This window comes from Callithrix jacchus, chromosome 16 (assembly GCF_049354715.1).
Source record: "Callithrix jacchus isolate 240 chromosome 16, calJac240_pri, whole genome shotgun sequence".
NCBI lineage: Eukaryota > Metazoa > Chordata > Mammalia > Primates > Cebidae > Callithrix > Callithrix jacchus.
Window position 1 is genome coordinate 87651802 of NC_133517.1, and position 24586 is coordinate 87676387.

A 24586-nucleotide genomic window follows, 5' to 3' on the forward strand; every position below is an offset into this window, starting at 1 on the left:
TAACACTGCAGTGAGCTCTGCCAGTCTTCAAGGAAGAGCCATGATATGAAGTGTCTCACATGTGAATTTGACCACAAAATCCTTTCATTAGGCAGGATTTGACCAGATGAGTGTCTCCTGGACAATACTGATTTGCCTAAATTTTATTTCCAGAATGAATATTTTCACTAGTTTTTACTAAATTATAAAGTAAGCTGTTACATGGAAAGTACATTTGTAGTACATATAGTGCATTTCTCATGCACTGGAGTTGTACGTTCCTTGAAATACAAGTAAAATTTAAATTACCATAGAAAAAAAATAACCATTTAATTTCTGCTTCTCCTGATATTAAGCAAGTCTTTTTCTCTGTCATCTTATCATACTTTTAGAGTGGCACTTGATACACATTTGTTTCTTACCGAAGTACAAAATTAAATACATGTTTACCTCTAGTTGATATGAATGTTATCGTGTAGATATAGCCCTGGGCATTCCGTGTTCTTATTACTTGAACTGTGTCCGGTTTTATAGACCAGAGATCATTCAAGGCTGATTGCAGTATGAATTCAGAAGCATCAGCAGGTAGGAAGACTTTTGGTTGGATTAAAACAAACAGAGAAGTTGAAATCTTTCTGAGCTACCACAACCAACACTGATGTCTTATATTTAAATTTTTAAAGCACCTATACTCTGTACCATGTAAGTTATCACTTAGAGAAATTGTATTTTCAAATTAATTCAAGTTAAATATTATTGACTAATTAATTTGTGATCTCTTTGAGGACAGTGCTCATATTTTGTTTGAATATTCCCACAGTAGCAATCATTGGATTTGGCAAAGAATAAGCAATCATCAATATTTTCTGATTAAAACAATTAACAGTAGTAGCAAAAGTTATTTTTTTAGGATTTATTACAAAATATAGAAATGCAATGTTGTTTATTACCTGATAAATTAGTGTTCCATAGGCCTGTCACTTAAATTCAAAAATTGAAAGGCATGTTTACTTCTGTGCAATGATAAATTTAATTCCTTTTTTTAACTTTAATTTTTTTTTTAAGTTCTGGAGTACATGTCCAGGATGTGCAGGTTTGTTACACAGGTAACTGTATGTCATGGTGGTTTGCTGCACCTATCAACCCATCATCACCTAGGTATTAAGTCTAGCATGCATTAGCTACTTTTCCTAACCTAATTCTCTCTTGCTGCCAACCCCACTCCCCAACAGGCTTCAGTGTGTGTTGTTCCCCTCACTGTCTCCATGTGTTCTCATTCTTCAGCTTCCACCTGTAAGTGAGATACATGCGGTGTTTGGTTTTCTGTTCCTGTGTAAGTTTGCTAAAGAAATGGCTTCAAGCTTCATCCATGTCCCTGAAAAGGACATGATCTTATTCCTTTTTATGACTGCATACTATTCCATGGTGTACCACATTTTCTTTATCCATCAATCTATCCCATCAGTCTATTACTGATGGGCATTTCGGTTGACTATCCATAATTCCTGCTTTCTTTACTTACACCAATGAGTCACAGATATAAAAATTCTATATGCATTTACATATATATTTATCGTTATTCTCAGAAAATGATAGTATATGCCAGAAAGTTGTTTGTATGGATGTCATTTTCTATCCCAGTCTGAAGGCTTTTGTTCATAATATATTTTTCTGCTTCTTTGTCTAGCATATCATCAAAACTATATTTTCCAGACAGTAGAATTCAACTAGAACAAATACTTTATGGCTCCATCTGCAGATTAGTATCTCCCTTATCATTTATAACTTACCAGTTTTTTCCATATTATAGATTAATTGATATTGGTAAAGTGAACATGAATTAGCTTCCACACATGGGCTGGTTACCTTGATCTTCTGAACTTCATTAATTGCCTTAGTTGTTTCCCAGTTTTCCAATGTTATAACCTATTTTTTGATTTATAAAAACACATTTTTAATACATAAAAAAATATTCCAAAAGCATCATAATTCAGCTATCCAATGACACTTTATTGCTCTATTTTACCACAAATGACAAGTAACAGTCTATTTGGTTTACAATACAGACACTCTAAGTCATAATTCAATAATTGTCGATGCCTGCTTTCACCTAAAACAGTGTCGTACCTAGTAAAATTAATAATCAACTTGAGAACCTGCCTTTGAACATTTGCTTTCTATAACATAGAACTATAATTATAGCAAACCTGTACTTCCTGGATGATTGTCGACTGGGATTTGATAACTTGTTCTTCATTTACTGCGTCTCCTGTTTGCTGTTCAGTATAAACGTTTTGATACTGGTACAGTCCGACATCAACAAATGCACTTAATCTATACTCCTGCAGCAAGATTTCAATATAATATCTGGAAAATAGCGTAACTAATGAATGTAACTTTTTTTCGTAACACTTGTCATGAAAATATTTTAATGAATAAAATGTCAACATTATCTTAAATGCCTGCCTGTTAAATGACTTACACTGTAGTAACTCAGATTTTTAAATATTCAAATGCTAAAATTTTCATAGCCGTTTGCTAAAATAAAATGAATTATGCAAGATATCTGCATTAGTAGAAGTTGTTCTCATTCATGACCAATTCATTCGGCTTAGTCAATAAATATTTATTGAGGAAGATACTATTTCCTATACTCAAGATCCTGAAAAATAACACTGTCCCTAGCATACAACACAGACAACCTGCAGAGGTTAAATACTTTAATGTGTTCAAGCAAATGGCAGTCTTACATCTGAGTGGTTATATTTGTCAGGAATAAAACTTCCTACTTTCACGTTCCTTAAATTTGGCTCCATTTATAATTTGAGGAATAAAACATTGCCTCAGGAAACTTTCACTGGTCAGATTTTCTACGGTCCTCCTGCTAGCTGGATGGAATTTACACTTCATATTTTGAATTCCTGATTCTTGTGGTCCCCTGCCCCTCATATTACTGTGTACCCAGGATAATGCCTTCACTAACCAGCTGTTACAGGAGACAACAGAACTACTGCTTCTCCTCTAAATCTCTAGCAACGTCACCATTGCTCACATGTTTGGAGAGGACAGCTGGAAACTTCCCTAAATTGTCTCACATCACTCAACATATATTCTTACATAGGAAGAATAAATATCCACAGTTCATGAAAGAATCTGAATGAGGGAAATGTGTGATCTTTCAAATGTGTAGAATGATGGGGTTCTGGATCATCACCCGATGGAACTGATCTTCGTCGATTATATCAGGCTCTTGGCCTCCCTAAGAACCTGTTCAACAGCTCTGCTAACTTGAAATGACCAACACTAATTAAGGAGCAGAATTCAAAGAAGAACCATTAAAATTTTGTATCCTTACTTGTGGCTTAAAATATTAATTAGGTTATTTCTCTGTGCTAGACAATAAACCAAGCACTTTGCAGACATTATTATATTTAATCTTTACCGAAGTCTCATAAAATAGATATTATCATTCCTTTCTCCATATGAAAAAAAAGGCTAAGGGAATTTTAAGGATTTAAATTTTTCTTTAAATGAGTAACTCAGGGAGAATTCCAAACGTAATAAGGTAAGCAAAAAGATATGCCCTAGATGGAACTATATTTTTAATATTTGAGTAGAATGACTTAGCAATATGAGCTACCTTTGGAAAGGCTTGGAGAACCACTGTGCAATAAACTGGCTAGAGTGGCCTCAATTTCAGAATTCACAGCCATCATTGTAAGCACAGTATGTAAATTCCAAGCTGGTTTTGCAGGAGCACAGATACCAGGCAGCAGATGTATTAGGAGCTGTTTCATTCAAGCTCTGTGCTTCTGCCAAGCTGGTAGAATGAACTCACTTTCCAAGACCAAGCCGAAGTCCAAAAATGTACTAATATTTAATTCCAGTAGGGATTAATCAGGCATTCCATTTATCCTGGCCTGGACCAGTAGTTATCATGGTTAATATATAAAGAAGTGAAAGTAGAATAAGGAGGAATAAAAGGAATAAAATGCTTTCCCCATGTCAGTATTACTAAGACCTCAGTGAGAACATTAAGTGTGATTGTTGCCAGGTTCCACTGATCCCAACACACTCTGTCCAATTTCATAAGATCTTTGTGATGCTGCCTCTGAGCATAACCTCATCAATATCTGAAAGGGTGATATGGTAAATTTAAAAAGAAAAATATATTCCTCCCATTAAGAAGGGAAGTCTATTTCTTCATCCTTAAGTCTAGGCTTGGCCACTTGCTTTGGACAATGCAATATTAGCAAATGTGACACGAGCAGAGTATTGCAGAGTGTGTGTGCATTAGGACTCCCCCCTTTACTGTGGAGAACACGTCCACAATGTGACACACCTGGACTAGCCTCCTGGACACTGAGAGACCATGTGCAATGGGATGCCACAGATATCTAAGACTCAGCCATGCCTGCTGAGGCTCCAGACATGTGAGTGAGACATTCTAGGCCACCAATCCCCAACTAAACTAGCCACGACTAAAAGAACAGCTCAGCCGACTGTAAAATTGTGTAAAGTAATACACATTTGTTATTTGAAGTTGGTATAGTCTGAAGCGCTTTGTTATATAGTGAAATCTAACAGATACAAATGACAAATATGATCTCAGTGCCTCTTTTGATGTTCTTTATACAACTCAATTTCTCCACATTCTCCATTTTGAATGTATCATGTCTTTTACCTTCCTGTTTTCTAGGAATTCTGAATGGTTTTTTAAAATGAGATTATCTGGTATTTGGATGATAATCCCATTCATTGGCTTCTTGGACTTGACCTTTCAACACTAATGATAAGTTCTTTCAGTTCTGGGAGTGTATTTTAATGTTCTTAAATTTCCAGTACCTGGCTAAGGGCCTGGAATAAACTGGTGAATAACAAATAGTATTAACAGTGGCAACGATCCATGTGGCTTAGTGATTTTTCCCTAGCAATACTCAACAGCTCAGCTGCAGGAACAGAGAAATTACGTGGGTAGATTGACTGAAGGGTCCAAGTAAAGAATTAAAAACAGGATTAAATAAATTTTACAAAATTGTAATTTGGTAACAGGGTTAATTTAGACTACTAATTTTCCTGGTTAGGTGAATGCTAGTATTCTTGAAAATAAACAAATTTGAATAAAATTATAGAGAATGACCAATTATAAATTAAGGCAATAAGTTAATATCACTTCCACCAATAAAAATACACTGAAAATACTTTAAAATATAAACTTAAAGTTTGTAAAGACCATACAGTAATTTAATGACAAGAAAAAACCTTACTCTTTTCCTTTCTGCAGATAAATATCATCTGATCTTTGTGCTGGACTGGAAAAATAACTGTTGGCATTGGCAGAATTATATGCAATCCTCACCTAATGCCAGAGAGACAGAGACAGAGAAAAAGGAGAATTTATTAATAGACCTTTCCAACATTATTTATCATTTATTATTCAATCTTAGAAATTTCACAAGTAGAAAAAAGTAAGCCTACTTCATATTTTTTCTTTTAAGATGTTATCTACTATGCTTTAATTTTTTTTAATTATCGAAGCTCACTTTATTCCTTCCACCCTTCACTAACATCAGCACTACTGTACCAAGCATACTACACAGATCACAGCTTTTCCATAATTAAAACTACAGTGGAAACTAATAAGATACATACTAGGAGCAAGGTAGTTATTGTCAAATAAAATATTTTGCTCCGTGGAGAACTTTGAGAGATTTAATACAAATTAGATCATTAGAAGTAAGCCTGAAATATGCCAAAGATTGCTAAATACTTCGGTATACTAGAGTGAGAGAACTTTGGGCTTCCCATTAGGAATGATTGGAGTATACGTGCTTTGGAGTACAAATTATGATAAAAATTAGAAGTTATAAATTACAGGTAGCAATTGAAACTTGAACAACCAGTTTGGGAGGCAATCTAGCCACATAAGTCAAGTCATAAAATGTTATTTTAATTTGATCTGTTATTTTATTTTATTTTATTTATTTATTTATTTTAAAGACGGGGTTTCACCATATTGGTCAGGCTGGTCTCGAACTTGCTGACCTCAGGTGATCTGCCCGCCTCAGCCTCCCAAAGTGCTAGGATTACAGGTGTGAGAATCTGTTAGTTTCATGTTGTGAAATTGTCCTAACAAAATAACCCCAAATACAGAAAATTCAAATGAACATAGATGTTCAATAGAGTATTATTTGTGGTCATAAAACATCAGAAGTAAATAAAAACTTACCAGTAGGGAGGGAGATGGTTGTCTAAGCTTAGTAAACCCATGTAATAATACTACTTAGTCATTAAAAATAGTGATTATATAAATTATTTAATAACATTAGTAATTAATACTAATATGTGAAAAAATACATATGAAATTGAATGTATGATTCTATTTATGGAAAAACCAAAATAGAGAAATGACTTTTATCTCATGTCCAAGAGATAAAAGCAGAATGATAAATGCAGAATGATGAAATACTTTCAGATACAGGAAGTCTTCTCGTAGGCTGTAAGTTTTCTATCACTTATATCTTGTATCATATTTCGTATAGCCAAGAGCCAAACAATATGAAATTATTTCTCATTAATTTTTAATATATTCATTTGTTTTGATTTAGAGTAAATAATATGCATATAAACATGACCATAATGTTTTTATAGTATCAATTAGTATTCTTAGGCTTTCCTACCTTATCTTCTGGAAGTCCAGTCTGGCTAAAATAAATAGCATAACGGTCATCACCTCTGATGTAGAATCTATAAACATCAGAATCTGGAGCCACTAAAAATCCACTAAAGCGTGCGACAAATCTGTCTTGTTCCATGGGCCAAATGTAGGAAGCTGAATCTACCCAACTGGCCCCCATGTACCCGGGTGTTTTTTCATTGTATTCAAGTATCTCTTCCAGATGTACTGGACGACTGTTATTCCATACCTCAAGCTTCAGGCCTCTCCCTCCTAAGTGTAATGAAATAAAAAAAGCCTTTCATCACATCATGCAATGTCTCAATGGCTTTCTATTTGGATGTTGGTTATAGATTCTGCATTTAAATTTATATTTTTAACATGTATGCAAATAAACAATTGCATATTCCCCTATATGCATCTGTACCCAGAGGGCAGTCTGCAATTTGTTGATTATTAATTCACTTATTTGAGCCTCGGTTTCTACATATGGAAAGTGGGAGTAATAATAATATTCGCATGGTTGCTATAGGGATTATGTTTAATATATATGTAAAACACCTGGCATTTAAAAAGTGCTTTATGTAAGATAAAAATATATAATAATTATTAATTATGATATAACTGATGTTGAAAAAGATTCATGCCACTTGATTACAAAACCTTTGCCTTGACTATTCTAACAAAAGTTAATGGTTTACAAAGCCACTAATTAAAGAAGAGAAATTGTTGGATTTCAGGTTTCTCACAATATTTGTCTCACTTTAAAAAAAAATACTTTTGCTCTAGGATTTCTTCTCATTCTTGAAGAGAATCAAAGACAGGATACTCTCAATAAACTGTACCTATACTTGCCAGAATAAACTCTGTGATTAAGTTTTTGTCTAATCAGAAAGGAGCTATCTCTCTCTCTCTATTTTTTTTTTCCTTCAACTGCAACAACAGTTAGGCTTATTTCTTCCTTTAGCAACCTTAAATTTGCCTGCATAAGGACAATAGTGGCTACTCTTTTTCAGCTGAATTTGGTTGAGGATAAGCTTGAGCACTTCAAGCTTTTATAGCAGCAGTGTTTACTGATTACCATTTTCCTTACAGTCATCAATTATAAATCATCAAAATTATTTTCTTAAACTTGTTCATTTTTATTCTAATATTCAAACCAAAGAAACTTAATTGGTTGATAAGTAATTTGTTTGGCTTCAAATGTCAAACAATGACACAACTATAAACAACTTTCACTGTGCACACAAAATATGAGATACACACCACAAACAGAGACATGAACAACATTTCAATGGTATTAGTGTAGATAGGAAAGCAATTTCACTGAGCCACAAGTTGAAAGTCTGAAAAGAATTTAGAGTAACATTTCTCTCATCTCCTGTTTTCACTCCCACATTTTTCTGGACAAGGAATTATTTAACTTCCCCTATTTATCTTTTTTAATCAGAAAAAGGCAAAACTGGACCAAGTTTTAGTTATCATAATTCAATTTGAAATAAAAGCATATGAATCAATCAATTTAAAAAAGCATAATTAAACTCTCTCAATAGAGATGTGCTGTTTTCAGTAGGGTGTCCGGATAATTGAGGCTGGATTTTTCTCCACGTGTGCAGCTTTGTTGCAGCTAATTTAATCGAAATATCTTCTAATCCAGAAAATGTAAATTTTTAAAGTTGGAGGAAATTTCTTATGATTCTTACTACAAATTCTAAATTCTAAAAAGTTCAAATAATATTTTTACGAATATATTCTTTTAATGTAAGTATAGAAATGGCTGTTTTCCCTATGGTAACTTACCTGGATATACAGTTTTGAGAATATGAGGTTTGGGAGGTGTCTTGCAACATATACTATTTTCTGTGACATTCAAAGTATGACAAGTTTCACCTACAGAGAAGCAAGATACAAAACGATTACTACTGAAACTTCACAATGCAAATCACATCGGTGTATCTTTAAGCACTTTTGCAAATAAAACAAAGTTGCATAAACAAGAGGCAAAATTGGGGCTCTTTATTTCTTTTATATATTCTCTATTAAAGCTTTTCACACAGTAAATATTAGACTTCCACAAAGCAACATTTTTTCTGGTAGAACATCACAAGATTGAGAGAAAATTTCATAATTTCTGATATAAAAAAATCCATAAAACTATGTCTTTGTACAAGATGTCTCCTCTGAGTCCAAAGTAAAAACTTTTATTTTGTTCTTTGGAGAAAAGTTACAGAATAAATCCATGCCATTCAGAATTTGCAAAGGTAGATGATCCCAAGACCTCTTGGGTAGGAAAAATGCTGATTTAGTTCAAGTTCTTAAAAAAAAAGAGTAATAATAGTTGTTAAATGGCATTTTCACAGACAGACTGAAACCAAAACAGGAAAAAAAAGCCTAAAAGAGAGCTATTATAACTTTTACATAAGCACAATTAGACTTGGGAGAAGAGTCTATGTTTTAAACCTCCATGTGTTCCTCACAATGCCTCGCATATGGTCAGCCCTCAGTAAGTATTCACTGAAATGGCAATTGCAGCTCATGAAATGTGAGGACAAGGGAGACGGAGAGAGATATTTTTGTCAAGTTGGAAAATTTAAATTTTGACACTACTTTTCACTATTTTATTTGTTCGCGTGTTTTTTAGACGGGATTTTGTTCTGTCAGCTAGGCTGGAGTGCAGTGGCAAGATCATAGCTCACTATAGCCTCCACCTCCTGAGCTCAAGTGATTCTCCCATCTCAGCCTCTCAATTAGCTGGAACTACAGGCGTGTGCCATGATGCCCAGCTAATTAATTTTCTTTCCTCTCCTCCCCTTCCTCCTTGTCTTGTCTTATCTTTTCTCTTTTCTTTTTGGTAGAGACAGATCTCCTTGCATTGTCCAGGCTGGTATTGAACTCCTGCACTCAAGTTATCTTCCTGCATCGGCCTCCCAAACTGCCGGGATTACAGGCATGAGCCACTGCACCCAGCCCCTTTCACCATTTTGAATATTTTATGGATGCAAGAAATTTGAACCAGAAAACGGTAAATTGGAACACTATATTAAACCAACCACCCATTTTACTGGAAGCAAAGGAAAGACATATAAACATCATGTTTTCAAGACATTATTGAGAATTCAAAACCTTGAATCTGGTTGCCATATTAATGGTAGTAAAAGATGATAGAAAACTAATATGTTCTATTTTCACATCATTGTATTATAGTTGATACAAAACAAACATAAGATCAGATTATAAAACATATTACATAAATTAAAAGTGCATTATGGTCCTGGTTTTAATGTTTACAACATAAAATCTGGTCAGATTAATACATTATATGAATTTTAAATATTTATGGCCCAGGTTTTAATATGTATGCTGATGACCAGCAAGGATTCATGCAGACAGGAAAGAAGACTATATAAATATTAGATGAGGTTGCTTAATATCCATTTCTCTTTTTTTCTGAAATCACATTTTGGCTGGCTTATGGACAGATTCTGTGAAAGGTAGGAAGTGCTTGAGCAAGAGGACTGTATCAGAAATGCATATGCTTGTTGCATGAGCAGGCATCCTGTCCCCTGCCTATCAATAAAAGCAATGTCATTATGCCTGAATGATACAGTCCTGCTATCACATTTACTCCTTTTTAGCTGCGTAGCTTTCTATTTATGAACAGATCTGGACAGAACACATAAAAGTGAAGCATAACCAGAGATCCAAGCCCTACATGCATTTGTAAACAGATAACTCATTGAAATTACTGTTCTTTCCAAGGCCAATATCATCAGTGATTACTGATGTCCAGATAAGGCACAGTATATGAGAAGAGTATGAGGAGAATAACCCAAAATATTACTTTAAATTTCCTCAGAATTAGCTAACTCACTGAGAAATAACAATCATTCAAAAACGGTATTTAAGAGCTTCTAAATTAAAGGTAGGTGTGTCAAACTGTGCTGAGGAATTTGTGGATGGATGGCAGCTATAACGCTGCTACACAAAGCCTATTGGCACCAACCCCAGAGCTCAGGTCCTATTCACATAAGGCTGCAGGGAGTGGTCCTCACTGGAAAATTGCAGTGGAAAGAGTATCGAGCCCCAGAACCAAATGCCTTTGTGAAAATATTCAGCTTCCAATTGAAAGCACGAATTGAGAAAAGACCATTGTTATTCTCACAAATTATTAAAGAACAGACAGAATTTGTGGTAATAAAGTAATACATAAAAAATGTGAGAAATACCTCCAACTAGAACTCTGACTGGGAAGTCTGTCTGATCAAAGAACCGCCCACTTATTGTTAGTGTGGTGCCACCTTGAATGCTTCCTCGTGAAGGGAAAATCGTAGTGACCTCTGGGGGGAAAGCACATTAAATAAAATATCATAAATATTACACATAAACCCAAATGCCTGATTTTTTAAAAATTCCAAATTACCCAGCCATAGTGCCTAACAAGGGTAATGGATTACCAACTGCATGAATTAGGTGTTTCATTATTTACTCTGATGCAATCCTGCAAAAAGGACAATAAACATGGCATTGACAGACACTTACATTCCATGAGGACCCTGCTTTAGTGGTGACTGGTATTAAAGTAACATTGGTAACGCGAGCATTGAAGGAGTAAGGAAAACCTGAGCTGAGCAGGAAGGCAGGTAGAAATGACCTCCTCTTTCATGTGCTCTTGAAGAATGAATCTTTCCTATGTTTATGTACCAACCTTTTATAATTTTCTCTTACATTAATACACTTAAAAATGAACTTCCTGTGGCTTTGTATACAAAAGTTGTAAGTATATCATAAAATAGAGCAATATATGACATATGGCAGATTCTTACCAATATTTAGCCTTATTAACTCTGTCAAATATCTTTGTATTCTATCATATGAATTTCACACTAAATAAACTCCTAGGAAAAGCCAAGATATATCACTTTTTTTTAAAGACTGAGTTTTGCTCGTGTTGCCCAGGCTGGAGTGCAATGGTGCCATCTTGGCTCACTGCCACCTCCACTTCCCAGGTTCAAGTGATTCTCCTGACTCAGCCTTCTGAGTAACATGTGGCACCATACCCAGCTAATTATTGTGTTTTTAGTAGAGATGGGTTTCTCCATGTTGGTCAGGCTGGTCGCGAACTCGTGAGACCTCAGGTGATCTGCCCACCTAGGCCTCCCAAACTGCTGGGATTAGAGGCGTGAGCAACTGCGCCTGACCAATATATCACATTTGATGGATTCCAGGACACACCTTTTTTAACATCTTTGAAATCTGAATGTATCTTTCCATTACTCCTGACCTGGAATGAAGTACAATTCTTTCAGGATGAATTGTGTTCCGACACTCTCCAAGGGATACTATCAACTTGAGATCTCTTTAAATTAGATTATAATCTTCTTTTTTTTTTTAATTTTTTATTGGATTATAGGTTTTGGGGTACATGAGCAGAGCATGCAAGACAGTTGCATAGGTACACACATGGCAGTGTGCTTTGCTTTTCTTCTCCCCTTCACGATTATAATCTTCTTGAGGATTATTTTGGACTACATTGAGAGCATAAATCTCAGAGAGTTTAATGGCCTCCAAGTTACCAGTCAGACTTTAGATTTTTTGACTTTACAATGGTGCAAAAGCAATAATGAATTTGGTAGAAACCATATCATACTTAGAATTTTGAATTTTGATCCTTTCCCGGGCTAGTGATATGCAGTAAATACTCTCTCTTGATGGTGAGCAGCAAATCCAGCTGCAGCTCCCAGTCAGTCACGCAATGATGAGGGTAAACAGCCTGTATTCTAAAGAGGACTGTGTTGTCAGACAATTTAGCCACATTGTAGACTAATGAAGTGTCCTGAGCATGTTTAAGGAAAGCTAAGCTAAGCTAATACTCATTCAGTATATTAAATGCATTTTCGATTTAACAATACTTTCAACTTATGATGTCATTACCCCAACATAAATTGAGAGGTATCTAAACTGTTTCTTGGTTGAGATTGTCAGTGGAGACTTTTTTCCCTCTCTCTACCAATCTTAGTTTTCAATCTATCACACTAAGAATGTTTTCTGCTGTGGGGAAGGTCCTGCTTAATGTTGGGCTTCCTGTTAGACTCCCCACCTTCAACAGTTTTCCTTTCTTGGCAGTACATAAAATCATATAATACACCTTACACTCATTATCCTTGGTTTGACTACATCAGTTACACACTGCCTTCCTCCACACCCTGGAGTGAAAGAAAAGTCACATACCTGCATATGTTTGAAACATTGAAATTTTACTGAGAGAAGAAACAAAATATGCCATTTTCTGTGGAAGACTCCTGTTTAAAAAAAAAAAGGTTAAATTTTCTGCTTTAAAATGATCTTTAATTTAGGAACTTTTTTTTAACTTCAGTGATAGAAATTATATCACAATCGGCAAAAGAGCAGAATGGAACTTTTAGGAGAAGATAAGAACATTCTTTATCTTGGTTTAGTTGTTGGTGACATAGGTATATAAATTTGTTACTGAATTATGAATTATATCTCAATAAAGTTGATTTTAAGAAATTATATTGACATAAAAAAGCACTCAGGAGAATTACCCTTCATAAAGGGTGGGATCTTCTGCTGATGATCCCATTCTGTTTTCTCTTAGAACATCTTTTTGGCTCTAAGAGGAGGGAAGATGCTAAGACCTTCTGATTTATTAAGCCATATGGTCTTTACATCAACCACGAGGTAGGTGAATTTCAGAAAATTAACTTAAGATCACACAGTGTGTAAGTGGCAGACACAGAATTGGACATAGGCAGTTTGAGTCCAGAGCTGTGGCTCCTCACCTGTGTATTACACAGTATCCTCCCCTGCCTACTCATCTTTGTGAGAGTGCAAGTGGATGACAGCAAATTAGCAACAATTGAACAGTTTATTATTGTCCTTAATAAACACAGAGCCCATTATTCATAAATATACACATTTGTACTTCTGTACACCTAAATAATTAAGGAGGAAAATAATTCTGAATTAAATGCTGTTACCTTAATTACCTCAGAGACATTCTCCAGTAGAAAAGTTGAGAATTCAAATATTAAAACTCAAATCGCATTCATCATAATTGTAATATACTTAATTAGAATCTAAAAGGATCATGCAAATCTTGTCACTGAGACCAGCAATTAACACTCCTGTAAATCTAACCCAGGTATTACCATGTGCATTTGCAAGACTAAAGAGTCTTTGGAAATACTTTATGCTAGATTAGTTACTTAAGAAGTTCATGCTAGATTTCATATTTTTATGTTAGTAGTCTCTTGACTGATTTCCCAAAGATCTGAAACCATGCTAGTTCCAACGATATTGTGTCTGGGCAGATCCTGCATCTCAAAAATTAACTCTGCTTCTTAAGTTAGTAGGGAAATTGCCTTGTGAAATAAAATGTAAATGTAATTTATTTTGGATGACACTGAGGTTATTTTCACTAATTCATTGATAATGACTAGGCATTTCTCAATTAAGGCAGCTTCGTCTGAACCTTATCAGTTTGGAACAGCTGTTGTTTGAACTTGGGGTAACTGAGAAGAGAAGGTTGGCTATTAAAAGAAATACAGAATAGATGCTACAGAAAGGCCTCTAACTGGTTCATTTGATATTCAGCAATGCTCATGAAATTTGTGAAATATGAATTTTATAAGTTAAAAGAATTACTTAACATTAAAAAAATACCATGTAATCTTAAAACTAGGCTTTTAAATCATAAATGTCATATTTCTAACAGTTATCTTAAATTCATAAGAATATTTTATACAGAAGTACAAATTTCCTCAATTCTAAGACATTGGTACAAAGAGATAGCCACTGGCTTTTTAAAAAAAATGGGCAGGGGGTTGAATTATAAATCAAGTTCATAAAATCAACAATTTAATGCAGTATTTTTGCTTCTATTAATGTGAATTTGCTGGCATTTCTAAATTGAAAGTTTCGTGCATGTTAATGCAGCATATTGATTTATGGGTACTTATCAATCACATTCAACCTTGATCACTCAAATCTTTTATTTTTGGATAATTATTTCTCCGAGAGACAAATGATGGATTTGGCAATTAATACCTTTCATACAGACTCAGAACTAAGAATTCATTTTTCTCTCACCTTGGGAAGGTTGCTACTAAGAAAGAGCATTTATAAAACCATATATAGTTCAAAAAATCATTTAAAACTCAGTAATTGTTGCTCCTAACATGGTTTTCTAATATGCTCAATACAATTCTGTTGCCCTGTCTTATCAAGTAATATGTAAAAGTAGGTCATCCCTGCAGAGAATAACTGTTAAGTTACGGGACCCTAAGTCATGTGCCCCATGTAAATTGCGAAGGTGTATTTAGCATCATTTATATATCGTTCACTCTGATTTGCTTTTAGTTTTTGTCTAGCCTATATTGGTCTATAAAGTGTCCAGCCAGGCATCATTTTGCTATAATGACACCTATTGCCTCTAGGTATCTAGAAGTAGATGGTCTCTAAATACAATGATAGAGTACCTGAGTTCACTAACCAATTGCAGTTCCATGAATGAAGGGACGAAATCTCATCCTTCGCTTGTAGTGTGTGAGTGCTATCAGGAATAACAGCTACTTTTATTGTAATATTGCCTTTTTTTTCAGATTTCTGATCATTCAGAGACAAAAAAGAAATTAACAGACCTTTCCTATTATTGATCTACTATAGCTATATTAGGATTGAGTGTTAAATGATGTAATTTATTTGGGTTTCTGTCAACTGACTTTCTCAATGGGAGACACTATGACATTTTGGGCAGAACAATGGATTTGGGTTTGGCATACCATGATACTGCCCACTAAAGGCCATTAACATACCCAGTTACTGTGATAGCCAGGGGATTTTCCCACACATTTGCAAATGCTCCCAAGAGTGGGGAAATACTACTATGGAACAGAATCCTGGATCAGGATGGTAAGTAGTGATGAAATGCGGTACTGGTTGGAGTGATGTGAACCACTCCATCAGTCATGGCAAAGCACTGGAATAAAATGTTCAGGTCCTGGAGTTAGAAGGCATGGGTTTGCACACTAATGCTGCTTCCTACTAGCTGAATACCCCTAGGCAAATTATTTAATGTTCCTAAGTCTCATTTTCCCAGTGGGTAACATAGGGTAGATGATAACACTCAATTTATCTTTGGGAGCTTCTTTGGGAGGATTAAACTTGGTAATGTATGTAAAGTGCTTAACACCATGCCTGCTGCTAAATGTTCATTATTATTATCTATAATATGGGGTTTCAACATGCATTGAGATTTTCTATAAATGTAAAATGATATTCCCTACTGAAATTAGAATGTAAAACATCAGGAAATGAGTTCTAGTTTTATTAAAAGTCATAAATATGAGTTATTAATATTGCTGTTAAGATGCACAATTGAAAGATATAATTACCATCTTTCACAACTCTCTATGTCTTGAAAACTTAAAAGAAAACCTTTAACAGGTAATATTAACCATGAGGTTGTATTTATTCTTCTATTAGTTTAAATCTAAATTTAATTACTTTAGTTACTTAAAAAGTTACAATAAAATCAGAAAAGCTGCAAGACATAAAATAATACTTTTCCATAACACAAGTAAAGATTTTTATGTATTTTAGTTAATTCTAGATTTCCCTACAATAGAGAGGTTAAATTAAGAGTGAAAAGCATAAATTAAGAGTGGAAAGAAGTTACAGAGTCTTTAATTGTTAATTTGGGGACAGCAAGTATTTAATATTTTTAAACTCTGCATCTATGGCACAAAGTAAATATACATTTTACCTTATTTACCCAGTTGAATAAATTATAAAAATTATCATTTACAAAATGGCCTACCTTCCATAATCACTATCTAAGATGAAGCTGGCATTGTGATGACCTGGAATTAATTAAAATACACAATCAATTAAATTATCAATCACAGAACAATAACTCTATATTTTGAAGCTGATTTAAAAGCAGAGAAAAAGTATAAAGTCAAAATTGTACTTATCCAATTTTCTATTTATCATCAAAGAAATAAAAATTGAACTGTGTTAAAGAAGTCACTGCATAAAAATATACATAATAAGGTGTCTTGAAGTTATAACTAGAAACACCTAACAAAATATGATTGTGAATGAAGAATAAGAGAATGAATATATAACCATATTTCTGTGAAATTTCTTTTATTAATTTAACAGTTATTTCATTGTTTAGACACTCTGCTAGAGGCTGAGAGAGCAGATGCGGGATGAGCATACAGCTTGTCCTTTTTCTAGCAGAACATATTGTCTAGTGGAAGGAACAATTAGCCAAAAGCAATGACACAGAGAACTAAAAATAGTGATAAGGCTATTTCAAAAAAAGTAAAATGAGCTTTGAGAATGTAAGACATGTGATGACCTAGGCCTTTGTGAGAACATTTTATCTGAAATTTTCAGTATAGGAAGATTGCAAAGGGCCTGAGACAGAAGGGAGGGAAGCCCATTCAATAATTAAAAGGAGGCCAGGTGTACTTGCTCACACTGGTAATCCCAGCATTTTGGGAGGCTGAGGATTTCAAGACCAGCCTGGACAACATGCAGAAACCCTATCTGCACTTTAAATACAAAAATTAGCCAATTGTGGTGGCGATGCACCTGTAATTCCGGCTACTTGGGAATCTGAGGCACAATAATCACTTGAAGCTGGGAGGCAGAGGTTGCAGTGAGCCAAGATTGCACCACTGCACTTCAGCCGGAGCAACAAAGCGAGAACACACACACGTGCACACACACACACACACAGACACACACACACAATTAAAAGATCTATGCATCTGGAGGACATAGATCAAGAAAAACAGAGCAAAATTAAGGCAACAGGCAAAACAGCCAAATTAGACATGAATGCTGTAGGGAGAAAGAAGAAAAAAGAGAAACATGAAGAAGTTTACCTTATATGTAAACTGTAAGAAAATACTGATTCATACATGCTTGCGTGAAAGTGAAAAGAACCCAAGGAAAAGAGAAAATGCTAAAAAAGTAAATAAATAAACAAAGTGATCCAAAAACGCAGAATAGGGGGGTGTAAGAGAATACAAAACAGGAAACTAGAATAAGGCATCTATGAGCATTATGAAGAAAGATGACCAACACTTGCCAACAAAAGTTCCAGTCGTCTTACAAATCATAGAACCCATATCTCCATCTGCATGATCCAGTTTTAGACCATATCTAATAAAAAAAAGTTAAAGTCAAAGTTTATATTGACACTAAAATGTTAGACTATTGTGTTTCTCTTAAAAACAACTTATTAAGAATATGAATCAGGAAAGAAATTGTTGCTACAATAAAAATTTTTGTAAAACAAAGCTATTTGCCAGACTTTATTGAAGATGTTTAAATAAAATTTTATATAACAAAATATTTTATAATTAATTTGGCTATGCGCTTTAATGTTCCTTTTAAAAAGTTTGAGATGCTGCCAAATGAAATAATTGCTTGATAAAGATAATACTGTCTATGGCCATATCACTCTGAACACGCATGATCTCATCTGATAAAGATATTGCTAAAAACATCTTTTTTTCATAAAAATCTAAATAGTTCATATCATACTATCTTGGAGACTGAGTAGGATATAAGGTAGCACCTAACTATAAAAATGATTGTTAATTTGCTATGTAAGATATTATAATTTATATTGTATTATAAAGCATTTAGCTATGCAGTATTGGTAGCAATTACTATTTAAATTTAGTATGCTTTTATCTGCAATTTGTTTGTATAAAGAAAATAATTTGAATTACTTACAAATTATCAGATTGTGGTATGAGAAGCTCACAGGGCATTCCTCCATTGTAAACTCTGTATAAATATTTTTATCAGAAAAGATCAAGTTATATTAAACAAACTTTCAAAAATGCACTCCTCCCACCAACCTCACTGGCCCCTTTAAATTTTTTTCTCAATCATTTATTATTATCATCCACTTATGCATGCAACTAAACATCTACTGAACTTCTATTATGTGGCAGTCCCTGCTCTAGCTACTGGGACACATCAGTGAACAAAACAAAGATCCCTTTGTTGCCCTCATGTAACTGACATTTTAACTTGGAAAGATGAATAAAACATGATAATCATAACATATTTGGTGTGTTAGAAGGTGTTAAGTACTACAAGAAAAGACGACATAGAAACAGATAATAAACTCATCCATCTGAAATTCAGTCAACTCCAAACACTTTTGTAATAGGTTCTATAATACGGAAATTAAGGTAAACAGCACAGACATCACAAAGTTATCATGAGAAAGAGGGTGTCTAACAGCAACAGTGACACATAAATGAAAATAAGAAGCTGAGAAGAGCCAGAGTTTGGCTGCATGGAAAACATCTGCCTCCATATTTCCCCAGATGATCAGGTCTGACCTACTACTTTGAGGCCAATAGTATCTGAAGCAATTGGAGGCTAGCAGGTGACTGATTGGTATTAGATTCTTTGCAACAACAGAATAAACCATCAGTTTTTGTGACAGCAAATTCCAGACTCAAAATAAGACCAGATACAAACTTGAAGTATAGAAAATAAGGACTTTGGTTCGCAGAAAATTTTGAACTTTTTAATATACTTTTACACATAAGTCCATTCATCTGATCATTACATTAGGATTGTAAAGCAAGTAAACTGAATTATGTTACCATTATACACATTCATGGATTTAAATTCTCCTTCTAACCTCCTGCCTTATTCTAGCTAAATAATAAATATAGTAGCTAACACTTACAGGTTCCTACAACATTTAATACTTGCAACCATCTTATGAGTTAGTAACTATTATCCCTCAATTTTACAGATGAAAAACTGAAACAGAAAGCTAAAGTAGCTTGCCCAAGCCTGCAGACAATAAAGGGTAGAGCAGGAATTCAAACTCAGTTGGGCTGCAATGTTCTTAACCACAGTTGATAATCCCCACAGTGGTCCAGGTATGCATATCTAGAGTAAACCCACCCTATTTGGTCTTAAATACATACTTTTTTAGAATTCTTTTTACCTGATCTTTTTAGATCAAAAGCTCCTTAGTAAGCACTAATCCCTCTATTCATTTGCATGTTCTCTATAGTTTGTACCTGGTCTGAATTTGGATATTGGTTGCATGGACAAGATTTGTGAGAAGCAGTTCTCCTGAATGCAGCCCACTGCTCTCAACTCCCTCCCAGCTAGCAGAATCCAGGCACAATAAATTGCCTCAGGAACCCTGGTATCATAATTAACATGGTAGAAATGAGACAAATTCAGCTCCAAAACTTTCTCACCCACACATTAATAGATGTGTGAAAAAATTCTATATTTACATGTAGGATTTCCAGAGTACAAGGATTAGGTAGCCTGACCTCTAAGGTCTCCTCTCACTGCAATTCTGTGTTTTCATGAAATACTTTCCATTCAAAGCCATATCTTAAGCAAAAATAAATTCCAGTTTCAGTGGGGGAAAAAAGGAATCTCTTTTTGAAAGTTAAACTTTCTATTTCCTGGCCTCATTATGGAAAAGGATGACTTAGAAAACCCTGCCTAAGAATTAATGAACATAAACCATGCATAACACTCAATATTGAAGCAGACAAAATTTTTACTTCAACTAATCTGTACATATAAAATGTTAAATATCTCTCTACTTGGTAGTTCTTTTATTACATATAAAGAATTAGTATGAACATTGTCAGAAATTATAAATGCATACAAATGTGATTTAATTAAGGCTTCTAATTTATAGAATGTCAGATGAATCTTTATTTAACTTATAAAAATCTTTTAAATTGCTTGTTTCACAAAATTATATATTTGAATGTGTGTGTATATATGCCTCACCTTTATAGGATTCAAAAAATTCTCTAATTGCTGAGTTGCTATCTGAACACTTCGTTTAAATTATCCATTTACCCGTTTTGTGCATGACTTCGATAAACATAAAGTATCTTAAAAGCCATAATCATGAATCTATACTTTTCTCTATAGGAAATAAATAGGCCCTTCAGTCTTTAAAGACAAAACTGAAATAACGCCATTTATGCTACAGGAGGAAACTCTAGTGACAACACTAGTTTTCAGTGCAAAATGTGGTTGTTTTTTTTTTGACATTAGCTAACTAGTCAAAGTTACCATCTAGTTCACAGCTGGGAAATGGACAAAACAGGATTCAAAGCTTGGCCTGTTAATGAGTTATTGACAATATTTCAGCACTTGCCTGTACATCATGAAGCAGTAGAAAAAGCGTCAAATACTGTGTTAGGAGACTTGCGTTCTACTCCTGACCTTGACAAAGCTGTGTGACCTCTAGGTCTCAGGTGTTTTTATACACAAAATGAGGTAAATTATGTAATAAAGGCTTCCAGTAATAAATTCAATTACTGCTGGACTTGTCTGTGTGTGACTTCTGTTAATATAACCATCACAAAACAGTAAGAAATTACATCAGCCTAATAAAGAAAGACATATCTGTCGACCATTGCTTTTATGTCAATCAATCTTCCAACAGTCTGTTTTACTTTCTATCATATGGCTGAAAAAAACACTGGTTAGTTCTATCACATTGTAATGGGACTTAATATCATTGCATCCATTTTTTGGAATATTGTATCTCATCTATGAGTCATAAGAATATATTTCTGCATCAAAAGATTACCTCAAAATCCTAACATTTTTCCCATTTGAACTTCGTTCAATATTACTTCCATAGACATCAGTGAAGATTCTGCCTTGGATTGTGATCAGTGTACCTGAAAACAAACAAACAAAAACCCTAAAAAGATTCTGTGTAAGAAGATCTGTCCATACACTTAATATGAAAACATAGGAGATTTTTCCAATAAAACCAGGACCCAGACACTTATACCCCATGTTTGCCACCATTGTTTAGCATTGTTCTGAAAATTCTAGCAAACACAATAAAACATGAATGAGTATGCGTAAACACTTATAGATTAAAGAAGTGTAGCATAGGATGATATTCCACAAGTATTGCTTGGGTCAATGGGTGACTATTTGAGAAAAAAAAAAGATCTCTGTACCAAAAAGCAAGAGAAATTTTAGGTGAAATAAAAATGAAATATAAAAAAACCCATAAAATCTAATGAAAAGTATGTGAAAATTTATTGAATATTTATATGTTGATATATTTGATATTTATATAATACTTATATATATTTTATATATAGTTAGGTTAGTAGGGTCTCCCACCACTTAAAAATGAAGAAAAAATAACAAAGGTTAAGATCTATAGATTTGATAATAAAAATCAAAACTTGTCCAGGTGGCAGAAAAATCATTAATATATTTTAAAAGTAAATGATAAATTTGAAATATATTTATTACATATAACATATTAGTGGTTAATATTCTTAAAATAAAAAGAATCCTTATAATTTAATAAGAAAAATGATGACTAACTTTAAATTAAGCCGAAGAGATGAACAGGTAATATATACAAGGAGGAATACAAATGGTCAATAGGCAAAAAATAAGTTTAATTACATAAATCAAAGCGTTGGAAAAAATTTAAACCTACTTCTTTATATAAATTCTTGAAAAAAATAGTACCTAGAATTGTCAAGGTTACTGAAAAGGGCGTTCTCAGTTATTATTATAACAACAATAATATAGTTATTATAATGAAACCCTGGAAGCCAGTTGAATGTCCAAGGGGGAGGGGGGAGATAAATACATTATAGTAGATGAAGACATAGCCATTGAAAATCATTTTTTAAAAACATTGGTAAACTAGGCATAGTGGCTCATGCCTGTAATCCCAGCACTTTGGGAGGCCATGAGGTAAGAGATCAAGACTCTCTTGGCCAACATGGTGAAACTAAAAATACAAAAATTAGCTGGGTATGATGGCACATACTTGTAGTCCCACCTACTCAGGAGGCTGAGGCAGGAGAATTGCTTGAATCCAGGAGGTGGAGGTTGCAATGAGCTGAGATTGCACCACTGCACTCCAGCCTGGTGACAGTGAGACTCTGTCTCAAATATATGTGTGTGTGTGTGTGAGAGAGAGAGAGAGAGAGTGTGTGTGTGTGTGTGTGTGCGTGTGTGTGTGTGTAGTTTTTTTTCTTTTTTTCAGATAGGGTCTTGCTCTGTCATGTAAGCTCAATCACATCTCACTTTCAGCCTCACACTCCTGGGCTCAAGTGGTCCTCTCGCCTCAGCCTCCCAAGTAGCTGGGACTAAAGATGCATGCCACCATGCCTAGATAACTTATTTATTTTTATTTTTTAGAGACAGGGTCTCATGATATTGCCCAGGCTGGTCTCAAACTCTTGGGCTCAAGGAATTCTTGCATTTCGGTCTCCCAAAATTCTGAGATTGCAGGCATGAGCCACCGTACCTGGCTGATAGTTATTTTTATAATGAAAAAAGATCCTGTTTAAAAATTGTAGGTACTATACTATGTAAAAATTGCAGGCATAATTTTATATACTAAAAAATAAATATTATTTACCACAAAACTAAAAGCTATTTCAGATGTCATATAACAGACCTGGAGTTCCAGATAAAGGTGTGATGCTTCTTATTGTTGGGGTTCTAAAACTTTTTGCCTGTAAAAGAATAATGTCAACATGCAACATTACCTGTTTTGTTCCTAGTTTTGTGAAATAGATAATTTCTTATATTATTAAATTTCAACAATATTCATAATATAACTCTAATGTAGGAAAGAAGATAAAAATAAGATGGACCTAAGAGTTAATTTAGAAGACAGGATCATCATGCTTCTTAATAGCTATGGGTTTGAAAGTGAAGGGAGGTAGAAACCAAGAAGGACGACAGGTTTCTAGCTTGAGATGGTGAGAAATTAGAGAAAAAGTAGATTTAAGGAGGAATACAAAAACTGCAGTTTGAGATACGCTGACTTTAGGTTGCTTTGGGGCCATTTAGGTGTGACGTACCAGAAAACAAAACATGGTTCCATGTCTGCAGAGAGAAGAAAGTCAAAGATATCTGGGAATCATTTTTGGCAACATATTTGGGAATCATAGAAGCTTCTTGAAGACAAGTCATTATTGTTTTCTTTGGTATTTTATATTAGAACATTGTAGTACTCAGTCATTGACAACTTAAAACAAATATAATTTTTAAAAATATATGGGATAATGCTTAGAAGAAAATGTATTACTTCTAATACTTCTATTTGGGGTAGCTAAATTTTGAGTGGCTTTTACACCATATGCAGGCATATTTTATCTCATTACATTAGAAATTACATAGAAAGGAAAGGTAGTTACTTTGATGTAAATAGGAAAAGGGAGAATCCCACTAAGAGCAGAAGTAGAGATAAAGGAGAAAATATGAACGAGAAAACATGTTGGAAGTATAAAAGTTTAATTTAATAATAAAATTAAAAGAAGGGAAACAAATCAGAAATAAAAGACATTTTATTACTCTGCAAGATAATTTAAATTGAGGAAAATTATCCTTTATTACATACTATTGTATTTTTAAATGTGGAAATAGATAATCTGTAAAACTAAAGAAATAAAAATTCCGTTTTACAAGAAAGAAAGCAAGATAAACTATACATAAATTGAAGAGAAGTCTCTTACGTACGTTGAAGGTACATGCCCAGCTGTTGATGTGACCTTTGCAGGTGTTATTTTCTGTAACAGGAACCCCATCCACACTGACCCTAACAGTGTAGGAACCTTCTGGCATTGCTCTAGAAGGAAAATGAAGAATATATGAGACATGCAATACCTCTTTTATTTAGTATATAGTATTAACGAAAAATACTGCCCCAGGCTGCCTGCCATTTTTGACAGAAAGTGTCCAATGTCACAACTGATATCTAGTTAAGTTCCATTCTATATTATAGAAAGATGATCTCCATCCTGAACTCTTCATTGCAAATTCTAACCTCATAAATGTCAGGCAAATGCCTACTCTGTCTATGCACTTTGATGCTTA

The 24586-nt window shown here is 34.1% G+C and overlaps 1 protein-coding gene across 1 annotated transcript in view; it reads right to left on the reverse strand.

The window, feature by feature from the left end:
• Positions 1 to 24586, reverse strand: part of PKHD1L1 (PKHD1 like 1) — a 156959-nt gene that overhangs the window by 119211 nt on the left and 13162 nt on the right. Inside the window, exons 4-17 of the mRNA XM_002807647.6 lie at positions 24230 to 24338; positions 23163 to 23220; positions 21306 to 21399; positions 18434 to 18487; positions 17781 to 17854; positions 16494 to 16536; positions 12884 to 12954; positions 10882 to 10992; positions 8456 to 8545; positions 6660 to 6928; positions 5247 to 5338; positions 2187 to 2346; positions 1770 to 1905; positions 430 to 573 (exon numbers count right to left, since the gene is read on the reverse strand). Coding sequence (XP_002807693.5) covers positions 430 to 573; positions 1770 to 1905; positions 2187 to 2346; positions 5247 to 5338; positions 6660 to 6928; positions 8456 to 8545; positions 10882 to 10992; positions 12884 to 12954; positions 16494 to 16536; positions 17781 to 17854; positions 18434 to 18487; positions 21306 to 21399; positions 23163 to 23220; positions 24230 to 24338 — 1505 coding nt within the window. The remainder of the gene's footprint in view (positions 1 to 429; positions 574 to 1769; positions 1906 to 2186; positions 2347 to 5246; positions 5339 to 6659; positions 6929 to 8455; positions 8546 to 10881; positions 10993 to 12883; positions 12955 to 16493; positions 16537 to 17780; positions 17855 to 18433; positions 18488 to 21305; positions 21400 to 23162; positions 23221 to 24229; positions 24339 to 24586) is intronic.